This window comes from Limanda limanda, chromosome 11 (genome assembly GCF_963576545.1).
Source record: "Limanda limanda chromosome 11, fLimLim1.1, whole genome shotgun sequence".
NCBI classification, from domain to species: Eukaryota; Metazoa; Chordata; class Actinopteri; order Pleuronectiformes; family Pleuronectidae; genus Limanda; species Limanda limanda.
The window spans coordinates 19,459,676-19,472,639 of record NC_083646.1 but is presented as its reverse complement, the minus strand read 5'-3'; the positions used below and the strand labels follow the sequence as shown (position 1 = coordinate 19,472,639).

Genomic DNA, 12,964 nt, shown 5'->3' with positions numbered 1-12,964 from the left:
ATAACAAACAATAAAGTGGGGAGTTTGTAGAAGAAGTTTGGGATACGTTTGTTGACAGTGACACCAGTTGAGGGGAACAAACTGAGAGCTGTGTACCCACTGCCTCTTAGTATTTTATTCTCTACCTCTCTCCGGTCAAGGGCTGCGTACTCTGCCTCTATCCCCTCTGCCTCAGGGGCAATCGAAAAGACCATCTGCGACTCCAGGCATAGGGCCAACTCCTTGTGGTGCTGCTTCTCTGCACAGTCACACGGAGTCTCGCGGTTTTCATTCTCCTCAAACAGGTCCGCCTCTCTCTGCACCAGGAACTGAGACAGAGAAAACAAAGGGGAAAAATTTGTGTTAAAATCTTGAAGGGTGGGGGGGGGGGGGCACACTGTATGCAGGAAAATGTTGTAAAGCTCACTGGTTAAATATGTATATTGAAATACATTAAATCAGAAAAAGGTGGACTGGTGCACTGACTCAGATTTTTAGGTAGTTGAGAGTAAGGGTACAAAAATATGTCAGGAATACTGATCACAACCAATTTGATTATAATTAGTAAGAACAATTTCAACAAGTTTAGCTTTATCTTTACTCAAACATTTTCACTTTTAGATATGCAGGCTCTCTTAAAAGCAGAAGCAGAGACAAAGCCTCTTTTTGATAGTTACAGCGGTGCTTCTGAACAAAATTTACATAAATATATTTCTTTCACAATTCAGCTGGAAGATGAGTGATTTGATTATTCTGTTCTCCAGTGCAAAAGACTAAGTACCCTAATCAGACTGTCTGCTGGAAGTCCTGAGAATGCACAGTAGCAAACCACTTGCAAATCATCTGGAATTGTCCACAGGTTCCTGGAGGCAGTTTTCAGGATTTTACTTTTAAAGGAATGTACCTTTGCAATCTAAAAGAACTGCATAGTTCAAAATGAGATAAATACGTGCTGAGGATATTGTTAGTAGAATGTAAAAAAATTGCCAGAAATGGCTCAAAAAAGCCGCACAACCCCTAAATGAAGGGAGGGACACAGATCACAATGTATATGAGGAGAATCTTACCAAGAAGCCAAATTCATATCTTTGACGATAAACTACAAACTCTGACTTTATAAAGCGGCAATAATCAACAGGTGCAACATCATTATTGGTTGAAAGGAAAGTGTATATACGCAAAAATGTGTGTGTGTATACCACCTAGGGAGTATATGTATGTATGTATAATTTACTGTAAATGGTTGAGTAAATATGTTTGCTCAAGTACGAATATCCCATGAACAGTATACAGTTATATATCAGAATACTTCTCGTGTGAAATTTTAGCCTCCCACAAAAAATGTGTCCAAACTATTCTTTACATTTTGCTTTTTGCTATAATTTAAAACAAATTATGTAGGATTTCTGTCTTTCCATCACAACAGACCTACAGGGCTACATCCACATGTTGATGTTTTGTACTGCATAAGTCGCAAATTGTAATTTGATAACACAATCATGCGTCATGGGAATTAAGGCTATAGCTCATTGTGACAATCTATGATTAGTTTTGCAGCCATAGTTAAATCCAAAAGATGTTCATATTGTAAACTAAATTCTTCATGAGGATTACAAAGCAAGGTTTTATACAAACTCCTTTTCCAAAACTAAACTCGTGGTCTTAACGAGGACAGATACTAAGAGAAACAGCACGACAGCTTAATTTATCTGTCTGACGTTTATATGTGGTGTATTCTGCCCCAGGGATTAATGAAGCCATTCTGTGCTGCACACTCTCTTCCCAAAACTCACCAAGGAGGTATTTGATCACACTTAATGGAATGTATGTGAGCCTGCAAATTACTGTCCCTTAACCAGGGTCGCGACTGGATCTAAACACGAGGCCACACACCAGCCACAACACTACAAATATTCACAGCACAAAAGGGCAGATTATGAATAATCTATCTATCCATCTCCCTTAGCCTTTTATCTTCCTCCCACTCAAATGGCTCCTGTCTTGGTGAGACGCTTCAGTTTCCATCTACAGAGACATTGATCTAAATCCCAAATCTAATACTTGAGAATATTTTACATGAGCCCAGACTGAAAAACCTCACCTCCACACAGGTCTTCATCCCTGAGGCAGCGGCATAGTGCAGGCAGGTGTTTTTCTTGTTGTCTGTAGCATTGACATCAGCACTCTCGTATTCTCCGTGATCCAGCTTTGCCCCAGTCCATGCCACGATGATTTGTAGGCATTCGGCCCGACGCTGTTCATCTTCGTATGGCCGCGAGAACCGGGGCTGCAGTGCCCCCTCTGAGATCAGGATCTGGGGCCCCATGCAGAGAAGGTGCAGAGACGTCTCATTGTGCACATTACGCTTGTTAGGATTCCCATCTTTGCTTAAGAGAAAATACCTGACAGAATAAGACAAGGACAGGAAAAACTGTGGTTTAAATATTATACTTATAAATAATATTTGAAATTAAATATATAGAATTACATAATAACAACCGTGCGGAACTGTGAATTGAAATTGTCCAAATCCGCCTTGAGTCCCAGAATTTTAGAGCTTTGTGTCAAAACAGAAACATATTTATCCATCCGGAATCTATCCAGACATATATTTTAGTCCCATTTGAATTGAATGACACCTGCTGCCATTTTTCACACACCCTTGCATTTTTTAAAGTCATGTATGAATGCAAATTGAGTAAGCCTTAAATTTGCGAATAAAGGACAGGGCCTGAGAAAAGACAAAGACAAACACATGCAAGGCTGTTAGCTTGTCGGGTGGGAAGCTCTTGGAGTCCCATCCTATTTCAACCCAGCATGTCGCATTCCTGAGAGCTGCTAACAGATGGCTATGTGGAGAGACAGATGGGGCAGGGCTATATGAAGTTGAAACATGAAAAATTCGCTCTTACGATGCAGCAATAAGGTAATAGATGGGACCAGTTGATCATCATTACAGGGCTATAAAGTAAGAGGAATGCTGAAAGCAATCCTGCTAGGCTGAACGGCTCAAACACAGGCAGTAGAATTAATAATTTAATTTATCAAATGAATCGGTAGCATAGGGACAGCAATTTAGTGCTGCATCTATCAACCGAAAAAAGACTTTTACCTAAAAAATGTGAGACTCTGAATGTGTGCATTATGTCTGCTTGTTTGTTTGATTTTGTTTGGGCTCCATCCTGACCTGAGGAGGCGTGTCATTGCGTGCCGGGCAGCATAGTGCAGTGGAGTGTTGTGCTGGTAGGATTCTCCGTAGGTAGAGTTGGGATCCAGAGCCTCCTTGAACTGCGGGTTACTCTCATAGAGTTGGCAGGCGAGCCCCTCATCCCCATTGATGAGAGCTTTACGGAACTTGGTCGCCGTGTTCCCCATCTCTTCTCCTGCTGTGGGTTCAAGCTCGGACTGACACAGCAACCTCTTGAGTTGTCTTCGACCTGCTCAAGTCCAACTCAGCAGCATGCTGAAGGTCCTAAAGAAAAGAGGAAAAACAAGGTTCAATTCCTTCGCGCCTTGGTTTTTTGTCCAACGATGCCTTGCTCGAAGAAAAATGGTAAGACTCAAATATAGCCAGCTAGTATTTCTACCACTGTTTCACGAATAGCAGCCCTGGGTCTTAAAGTATTAATCACTTCCTCTCCCTCTCAACCACGAGGATGAGACATGCAGCTCCAAGGTTGCACGGTCTGCTCTGCCACAAGCCTGTGTTTGCATAAACACTGCGCTGTATACCAGCTCCTTGTGATTCTCTTTTTTTATTTTTTTGTTAAGAATAACCAAACATTGTGCCAACAAGCTCACACAGAGAGAAGGACAAGACTTCCTCTGGTATCACCAGGTGCTTCCGCCTCTCCTTGCCAACGCTGCCCATCCTACTGAGGCAAGGAGTCATTGTGAAGCAAGAGATCATCCACTCAACAGCAACATGCAGCGAGTCAGCATTTCGCTTCCACCAGAGCACCATATGGTCATGACTGTTTGGTCAGTGTGATGCTTTACGTATTTTTTTGTGAGCTGCAGCACAAATACACACAACACAGCACAGGATGCAATACTTCATGATACTAATGTTCATTAACTATCACCACCATTTAAATCTTTCCACGTGATTATGCCTTGTGATTAAGTTGTGTACACAAGCAAAGGAGAAAATGATCCATGAACACCTCTCTAGTTTACCTAATCTCCAGCTCTCAATCGGTCAGTCGGTGTGACGAAAGGAAATGATAAGCAATTGTCGACATTCCACTGACAATTTTCCACAGTTTATGTAAACAGTAATATGTGGATGTTATCAGCCAATCTTTCATAATAAAAGTAATCTAAAACTACATAAGAGACAGTTCCTGTGTGTCAGAGAATGGAAAATAAGTTAATTCCAGATATTTTTCATAACCCTTGGTCATTTTCACTCACTGTAGTTTGAGGAGATGTCAGTGTCACTCTCGAACTCAGTTAATATTGATGAGCAACACATTGACTGTTTATATGGAGAGCAGTATTTAACAATTGATATTATTCTGAGACGTTGTTTAGATTATGTCTACATGAGTTGCTAATAAAATATTCATATTTATTCATATTCCTGTTTACGTGTTACAGAGCTGTTTGATTATGATTACTACAAATGGCGGACTTCTCCACAATGACCTCATTCAGGTTAAGGTAATCAGAAATAGATGTTTACATGGCAGTGACTTATTCAGACTATTGTCTTTATTGGGTTAGTAAGAGAATATTAATGTTCACGTAAACATAGTCAATGACTACTCTACAAATAGGAAAGTGATCTCAGACTTTCAGACCCCGGTGAAGATTTGGACAATAAAGCCTCCTGCATTGATTTTAGCTCTTTAACACCAGATCGCAATTTGTTTACATGTCAAGTTATGAGCGGGTGCTCCCATGGTCCAGTCGTGTACAGAGGTGGATAAATCATTACCTAAAAATACGACCATCCTTTTTCCACTGTCAAGTTTCAGCTCTCTGAAAACACTCTATAAAAATGTAAAATAAAGATTGGTGAAACAGTGGGCTGGACCAGAGTGGGACAGGACTTTTCCCCCCAACCCCCCTCCCTCCCTCCTCTCTCTCTGTAACAGATTTATCATCAGTCACTACACTGACACAACTTATTACTTGTTCTTTAACCAACCATCCCATAACTAAATACTGTTCACTTATATAAATGTGTTATAACATCCACTTAAACTATCCATTTGAATAACATATTTCTTACAGCAGCTGAATCTGTGTCAAGTTGGTGGCTCGTCAGGACAGATCATAAACACACAACATCCCACCTCGGGGAAGAACATGTGTAAACACCTGATCTTTGAACACACTTATACAACCTGGTTAACGCAACCAGTGGAGCCCTCCGGCTGTATAACTAGTTGACTATTAGTACCGACCCTGTCACCAGGGCTAGGTAACCCGGAGAGCCAGCGGCAGAAGACAGGCGACATGTCACTTGTCACTACACTCCTGCACGCAGGCCTGTCCCCCGTGTTGTGTGCTGTTTATCGTCCTGGGCTAGTTAGCTCCGCCTGCTAGCCGCAGTGTTGTGTTGTGTTAGTGGACGCTCCGCCGTGTTACCTTTCTGACGAGTGGACACATCCACCGGCTAAAGCGACACCTCGGGTACCGGCAGCGGCCAAAGCTCCGGTCAGCAGCCCCGGTGTCAAACACTCAATCCCGCTTTGTTAAGCTGCTGAGTTAACTCACAACTAGACAAACACACAACACCATGACGCTAGCATCTGCGTCGGAGAGAACGTCAGAGCACACACACACGCTAGCGGCGCAGCTAGCGAGCTAATGGTGCTTTCTGGTCAACTCGAGCTAGCACAGTTGTGTAAAGTCGAAGTGAACAACGAGTAACACGTATGGGGGACTCACACTCACACACGCGGTGCATGGCGCTGTGTCTGCGAGGTGACCGGCAGCGGCTACTGGGAGAACACTGGTTCTCTGCTGTGGTTCCCTGTTCTATAGTGGGATGTTGTTCCTGTCAACTACTCTGCTGCCTGCCACTCGGGTTGCCAGGTTTCAACACAGGCAGGGAAACATGGACCCACTGTGAGAGAAACAGCTGAAACATCCCCCTGACCAGTATAACCAGGTTATTACACATCCAGTACAGCACAGAGTAAAGTCCTGTACTGGATACACACCTGGTTGTTAAGCAATGGACAACCAGGTGCATAGTATATCTTTCAGCCTGATGTTATTATTCTCTCCCTATTTCCCCTAAATGCTCAGCATCAGTGTGCATGTTGTTATGTGGCAGCAACAAGTGCATACTTAAGATAAGATAAGATAGGAAGAGATCATTATTTATTAGCAACACAATGGGGACATTTGCAATATAACAGGAGCAAGAGTCCAATATAGGCATCAGTGAGTAATAATAAGTTACATGCAATATCTGAGTGTAAGGAAATAGAAAAAGTGTAGAAACATATGAATGGAATAAAAGCTAGTATATACAGTGTCTAAACAAGAACGAAAATGTACAGTGAATCGATTAGTATGAACCACTGTATGAATATTGCAGAGTTAAAGGTTCAGTGTGTAAGATTTAGGTGAGAGGGATTTATTGGCAGACTCCTTATTGGTCTTAGTCTCTGGCCTGGGACCCTATCACACTGAACTCGTGTCCCTGCATGTGACTGTGACACTTCCCTCCTGTATATCGTATTGTTTTATGTTTAATTTTTCCCCCTAATTTCATATTTTCTATATTAACAATTGCACAAACACACCACTGCAAATACCTTGTATGTGTTAACTTGGCCATAAAATCCCGATTCTGAAACTGATTATAACATAATTCTAGTGAGGTTTTCACAAGTGTGTAATCATCCAATTGTACGAATTGTGTTTATTTCACTAGAATGGGCCCTTTATATTTAAATACTCTATGTTCAGATATGTTGTTTACAGACAAACTAAAAATCATTTGAGTTGTTATGACAATTGAAGGCTACCGCAGGTTCTCTTTCATATTTGGAAGGAAAGGGTGAGCTGAGGGTCATTCAGCCACAACATGCAATGTGTCACTGAATTCTACACGCTGAACCTCTGAGAGATCTGAACCACAGTGAAAGTGCAGACCACAATGGGTGTGTGGAGTTCTACTGAGAGCAGAGCTGGTTGTACAATCTCACTGCTGCAGGAGGAAACGAGTTACTAGCCTGTCTTATCCAGTGTGTAACAGGTTCCCCTTCACATAGTCGGAATTGGATTCTGCACAGCATAAAGCATGAATAAATATGAATAAAATACATGAACAATACAAAATACAATCTGCTTTTGGTTGATGAGAGCAGACTGAAGTCAATGTGACGTCACGACACGATTCTCCATCACAGTTTAACAGGCTGCCGCTTTGGTGTGTATTGGGTGTGATTACAATGAAAATTCACTAGAGGGCGACCCAGTCCATAGAAACAAATAATAGGACATGAAGCTGAGATTTTATTCCATCAAATATTTATTTATTTTTCACCTCTTTAACTTCTACGTCCTATTATTTGATTTGTTTGACTTTTTAAAATTATTTCTGAATGTTTATTTTGTAATGTCTTTTATTGCTTTTTTTACGATGCCTTTTACAACTTTAAATTGCCTTGTCCTTTTGAAATATGCCTCGTAGCTTTTCGACATTCGAGTCTGAACGAAAGTTAATTTAAATAATGTCTACCAAAATGGGTTAGGTCGATTCTAGTGGCATTATCCTCCTTTTCTCCAACACACAATTTTTAGCTTACATCTGAAATGGACTGATCCGAATAAGGCAAACGTAATATCTTGAGTTTAGGCAATCTTAATGTGTCTGCAATCATATACTAAAGAAAAGCTTAATATTGTATGAACACATAAGCCCAAGTGTAGCATGTAATTTATACAGAAGAACAGTGTCTTAACTTGAAATAACCACACATCCTCCATATAGAACACGTATGCCTTTTTATTATCAAATATCTGGACATTGCAATGAAGGTACATATAGCATAGCATTCCCACATGTCAGTGCCCAAAATTCATATCAACAGGCCTTCAATAAATAATCTGTAAACACAAAATTTCAGTGTGAAGTCAAATACAATGATATATGCAACAAACAAACCCCATTTTTCTATGGGGAAACTTAAACGATTGCTTTGGCACCTTCAAATTTGCAACTGCAGAGCTTCATACTTGAGGCGATCAAAAAATAAGCTCATAACCGAAAGTGGCAATTCACACGCACGTGTCACTTTTTTTTTAATGTGTCCTTAATGCTTCCTGTGTCACCACAGACGGAAAAAAAGTACTTTTATAACCACTGAGACAAAAATCTGGGTTCACAAATTTCCCAAAAAACTGAATAATATGTTCACTGTGGTAGATGAAGAACGACCAAAACAACAACATGAGGCCATATTTTTAAGGGTTTGTGTAAAAGGAATAATAAGCTGCCATGGCTTTGGATGAGGGGGGGTCCTTGCCATAGGAGCTACTGTTGGTGGTAGCTGAGGCCAAGTCCTCACACTTAATGTCAGAGGTTGAATCCTCGGTGCTCAGACCATTGAGAGACAAACGCCTTCGTTTGCAGGCCATGGCGTAAGAATCAGCCTTGTCGAGGGAAAGAGCTAATGACTGTGTCTCCGTCCAAGAGGAGATCAGGCCTCCGCCGTCGTTCACGCCCTCCTCTATCTGTAACTGTTTAACTTTGTCTGAGTCTTCTAGCAAACCAGCAGTGGGGCTGGGTCTGGGAGACCAAGGCAGACCCGTGGTGACCTTTCGCTGATATGCTGCCCTGGACCCCCACCCTGCAGACATGGCGTTGAAAGGAGAGTCCGGGTAGTAGCCGAGAGCGTGGGAGGTCTGCATGGAGAGTGATTTGATACCATAAGGAAGCAAGGCGCTCGAGTATTCACCATCATAAGGTGTCAGATCGAGCTTGTTGCTGGTGCCAGTGCAGTTTCCCCCTTGTTGCATGGAGGTGACAAACCACCTCTGCGAGGCTCCGTCTTCAGTCTGAGGTGAGAGGAGGCTGTTAGTCTGTGGCACTGCTCGCTCGCTGTTGTAGAAGCGATTCTGCGGGAGGTTGTTGACAAACTGGTCCTGGAAGAGGGGCTGCATGGTGTAGCGGGCGCCTGGGACAATCTGGTGGGCACGTGGAGAGTCGGTTGGAGATGGGGTGAGGCGGTCGTTCTCTGGAACTGTGTACATCCTGTAAAAATACATGTACTTATTATGGTGAAGTCAAGAAAGGACAGTGTCTGAGTGGGTGGAAACAATGGCGTGGCAATTTCTTTCAAAGCGAGCTCCCACATTCTAAGGAAATGATTTCAAGTTGTTAAATTCAGAGAGAAAATCCCAACACAGTAAGACAGCTGATGCAATAAAGCACATAGTTTCGTGTAGGCCTATTGTAAAAATATTCAAACTCATTCATATCTTATGAGGAACGTATGACAATTACTCACGAATCATAATTATCTCTGAATCCTTTGGCAAAAGGGTTGTGATCAATCTTCAGCTGTGTGATCTAAAAGAGAACAAGGCAGAAGAACAAGCAAAACACTATTATTCAAAGAAACAGCGAGAAAAAAATGTAAGGTAGCACAGTGCACATACTTTTTATTATTGTCCAAGTACAGGGAATGAGAAATTTCAAACAATATGCAACAAGCCAACTGCATAATGTCTTATTAATTTATGTATATTTCATAGGCTATAATATAGAAGAGATGTGTGTGTGTGTGTGTGTGTGTGTGTGTGTGTGTGTGTGTGTGTGTGTGTGTGTGTGTGTGTGTGTGTGTGTGTGTGTGTTGTCCTGCTTACGTCAGTGTTCTGGTAGGCTGTGACAGCTATAAACTGCGTCTCTGGAAAAGTGAAGCTCTGAGTTTTCCCGTCAGTGTTGACGTCCTCCGCTCCGTCCTCCGTCACTTCCACGATGTGAAGCCTGGGCTGGTACTTATGCAGCGACTGCATGATAACCATCTGCAAACAAAACACTCGTTTTATTATTAAAAATGTAAAGAGATTTGAATAATGGCGCATTTGTTTATTCGATTAAAGTTCGTTTGCACAACTTGTGTCCTGCAAAATATCCTCATATTCTCCATGGGAGTGCTGCGTAAAAAACCTTTCAAATGAATTTCCAAACATGAAAGTAAAACGTGGAAAATGACCCTGCGCTTAATGTCGTACATTAACATGCAAAAATAAAAAATATGATTAGCTACTTAAAAAAAATAATCACAATTAAACAGAATTGTTTTACATATAATCGTTTAAAGTTTGCATCTGTATTTCAAGCCTTGGTTTATGTAAATGCTTTTCTTACCTGTGAAGTACTGTGACTGGTTCCTTTGTTGTTGGTGAGTTTCAGTTTGCTGAAGGAGATTTCTTGTCTCATCCAGTGGGCCCCTGTGTTTGGAGACTCTGGGTGGATATACACTTTGTTCCCTGGAATAAAAAAGAATACATTTTACGTCATAGCCAACGACAAATACAATGTTAATTTAATTTATTTCATTGGGGGGGAAAGGGGGTTCAGCTTGGACCTACAATGTATTCAAGACCTAAATAAACCTAATTTTACACGAAATTACACATATATTGCAAATAGAAAATCTGCCAATTACATGCATGCATGGGCCAAGCTTACACATTTCCATTTCCCCCTTTTTTTTAGCTAAATGATTCAAATGAAAAAATCCAGATAAATGCCTCATATCGACCTGGATCGGTACCTTGGCTGCTGTTGTCCGCCTTCCCACAGGTGACCCACTTGCCACCTTGGAACCTCCAGTGGTTCGGATCCGCCAGCACCACCTCCACGAACACGTTGTAATGCGCCGACAGGTTGAGACCAGCGATGTTAAAGCTGAGGAACGGGAACATCCGTCTGCAAAACGCGGCACAGAATTACAAGAAGTCCTCATTATTACGCATGGGAATAAAAGTTGGTTTCACTCCCATCCCTGCGGAGCGCCCCTGCCTCCTCACCTGCCCTGCTTGGTGATGATCATCTCCGTCTGGTGCCGGTGGAACTTGAACCACAGCGGCCGGTTGCAGAGGTAGACCTGGGCCCTCATACCGGGGCCGGTGCTCGGGAGGGTCATGTTGCTGAGAGCCGAACCCGAGCCGGGGTACGGCGGGTAGATGCAGCCGGGGCTCTGCCCGAGCTGGTACGCCGAGCTGAAGTGACTGCGGCCGGGCGCGGAGGGAGAGAACCCCCCGGGAGGCAGCACGGAGCCCAGGTGGAGGGACGAGGGGTACCTGCCTGCGCCGGGCGGGGTGTAAACCGGCCCACCGGGGGTGTAGGGGATGAAGGAGCAGGGGCTGGAGGTCTCCGGGCTTTGTTTGGACACTGATGGAGGGATGTAGTAGCGCTCGGCACCCACCCCGTGCTCCGGGTACCTGCTGCGGGCGGTCACATCATCCCCTTCCACAGATGGAGACTTGCGCCTCTCATCCGATGCCTCCTTAGTGGAAGAGAAAGTGCTGCTCTCTCCTTCACCGCCGAGCATGGCTGCTTCTCTGGTCCTGGCTCAGGGGTCGATTGCTCTCGTTGATCCCGGTTGACACCAATCTTGCCCGAGGACTTTTCTTCCCTGTCAAGAGTCACTGAATCTACTTTAGTTCAGGTGTCTCCTGCCTGCACACAGTCGCGTCTAAATCCTGGAGACAGACACAGATTGGGGTTAAGGACGGTCTGAGCTACAAATATAACGTCCTCAATCTGTTGTCACCAACTCTCGGAAGGCCTAATTGTGTGCCAAGCGCGTGAAGTGCAGGTAAATGTTTGTATAAAGAGACACATCAATACCCAGGCTGAAGATCCTAGTGGGCGTATCAGGGTGTGGCTGTGAAGTCTGATCCCAGAACTGAAATGTTGTATTTCAGTCAGTGTCTTCTTCTAAAAATCAGTGGATTTACTGTAAATTAAAAACATGTCATCTTTGCCAGATGGCTCCATACCTTCCTTTTTATTCTATATTTGTATTAATTTATTATAAAGGACATTTTTTAGATATCAAAGAAACTAAATTTTAGAACCTAAATCTGCAACGTAAGAATGGTTAATATGGTAATAATATATATTTCAGATTGGTGACCTGTGTTGTATCCGGCTGATATCGAAGGAGCCGCCTTAAATTAAGAGTCAGCTTCTTCTTCTTATCTTCTTGTCAAATAACAAACTATATATTCAAGCTTATAAATTTATATATATTTTAGGGTGTAGTTTTCAAACTAAACTCTCCCACCCCCAGACTAAAACCATTGGCACATTGAGATCATTTATGTGATTCACCAGAGAACATTTTTATAAATTTGGCTTTACATTTTTATACATAATATAGAAATATTTTTGGGCAAATTGAAACTCATTGTGAACAAACGTATTCCTACGCAGTGCTGATAATCCTATATTATTATTCAGAGTTAATGGATTTGCGTTCATTCACATCTGATGCGGTCCCGTGTCCCAACGGAAAACCCGACGTGAAGGGGAAATAGCCAATTATTTTTCCGTTTGACAAAACCTGTGATGTTTCGTGGATCAGACAGTTCAATGTGAGAAATGACAACAAATAAATCAAAACGACCCATCGAGAAAACAACAATATAGACATGAAATAAAAATAAATTTGCAGTGAAACAAAACAAAAACATTATAATTCGCATTAATTTCCTCCAACTAACTTCAAATATAACATTATTTTTGTGGTGTTTCGGGAAGATAACATTTTGATTTCTTGTTGAAATAAAATGTCTAAATAATCAAATAAGTAGCAGTAATCAAATTCAAGCGTCAATTTAAAAATGATAAAAAGCCAGACTTACCAAGTGATGTTATTCCCGTTTCTCTTTACAAGTCAAGTTCAAGACGCGCACACATAAAATATATCAAACTAAATAAAAACTCGGGTAACGTCAACGACCTGCGGAGCTGAGTCCTTAGCAGCACATGGCATCATGT

At 42.2% G+C, this 12,964-nt stretch overlaps 2 protein-coding genes across 4 annotated transcripts in view; both read right to left on the bottom strand.

Moving 5' to 3' along the window:
* Positions 1 to 6,005, bottom strand: part of LOC133014779 (ankyrin repeat and IBR domain-containing protein 1-like) — a 37,011-nt gene extending 31,006 nt beyond the window's left edge. Inside the window, exons 1-4 of one of the 3 annotated variants that reach the window (XM_061082042.1) lie at positions 5,881 to 6,005; positions 3,167 to 3,451; positions 2,081 to 2,381; positions 126 to 308 (exon numbers count right to left, since the gene is read on the bottom strand). In XM_061082042.1, the coding sequence (XP_060938025.1) occupies positions 126 to 308; positions 2,081 to 2,381; positions 3,167 to 3,354 (672 nt within the window). In that variant the 5' untranslated portion in view covers positions 3,355 to 3,451; positions 5,881 to 6,005. Of the gene's footprint in view, positions 1 to 125; positions 309 to 2,080; positions 2,382 to 3,166; positions 3,452 to 5,577; positions 5,717 to 5,880 lie in introns of those variants that run through there. The other 2 variants (XM_061082043.1, XM_061082044.1) reach the window with 2 other exon arrangements.
* Positions 6,006 to 8,376: 2,371 nt separating this feature from the next.
* eomesb (eomesodermin homolog b) lies at positions 8,377 to 11,510 on the bottom strand. The gene is made up of 6 exons (XM_061081757.1): positions 10,987 to 11,510; positions 10,731 to 10,885; positions 10,322 to 10,443; positions 9,817 to 9,975; positions 9,459 to 9,520; positions 8,377 to 9,202 (listed from the first exon to the last, which is right to left on the bottom strand). Exons 1-6 carry the CDS (start codon positions 11,508 to 11,510, stop codon positions 8,413 to 8,415), a joined length of 1,812 nt encoding a protein of 603 aa, XP_060937740.1. The 3' UTR covers positions 8,377 to 8,412.
* Positions 11,511 to 12,964: the final 1,454 nt, after the last annotated feature.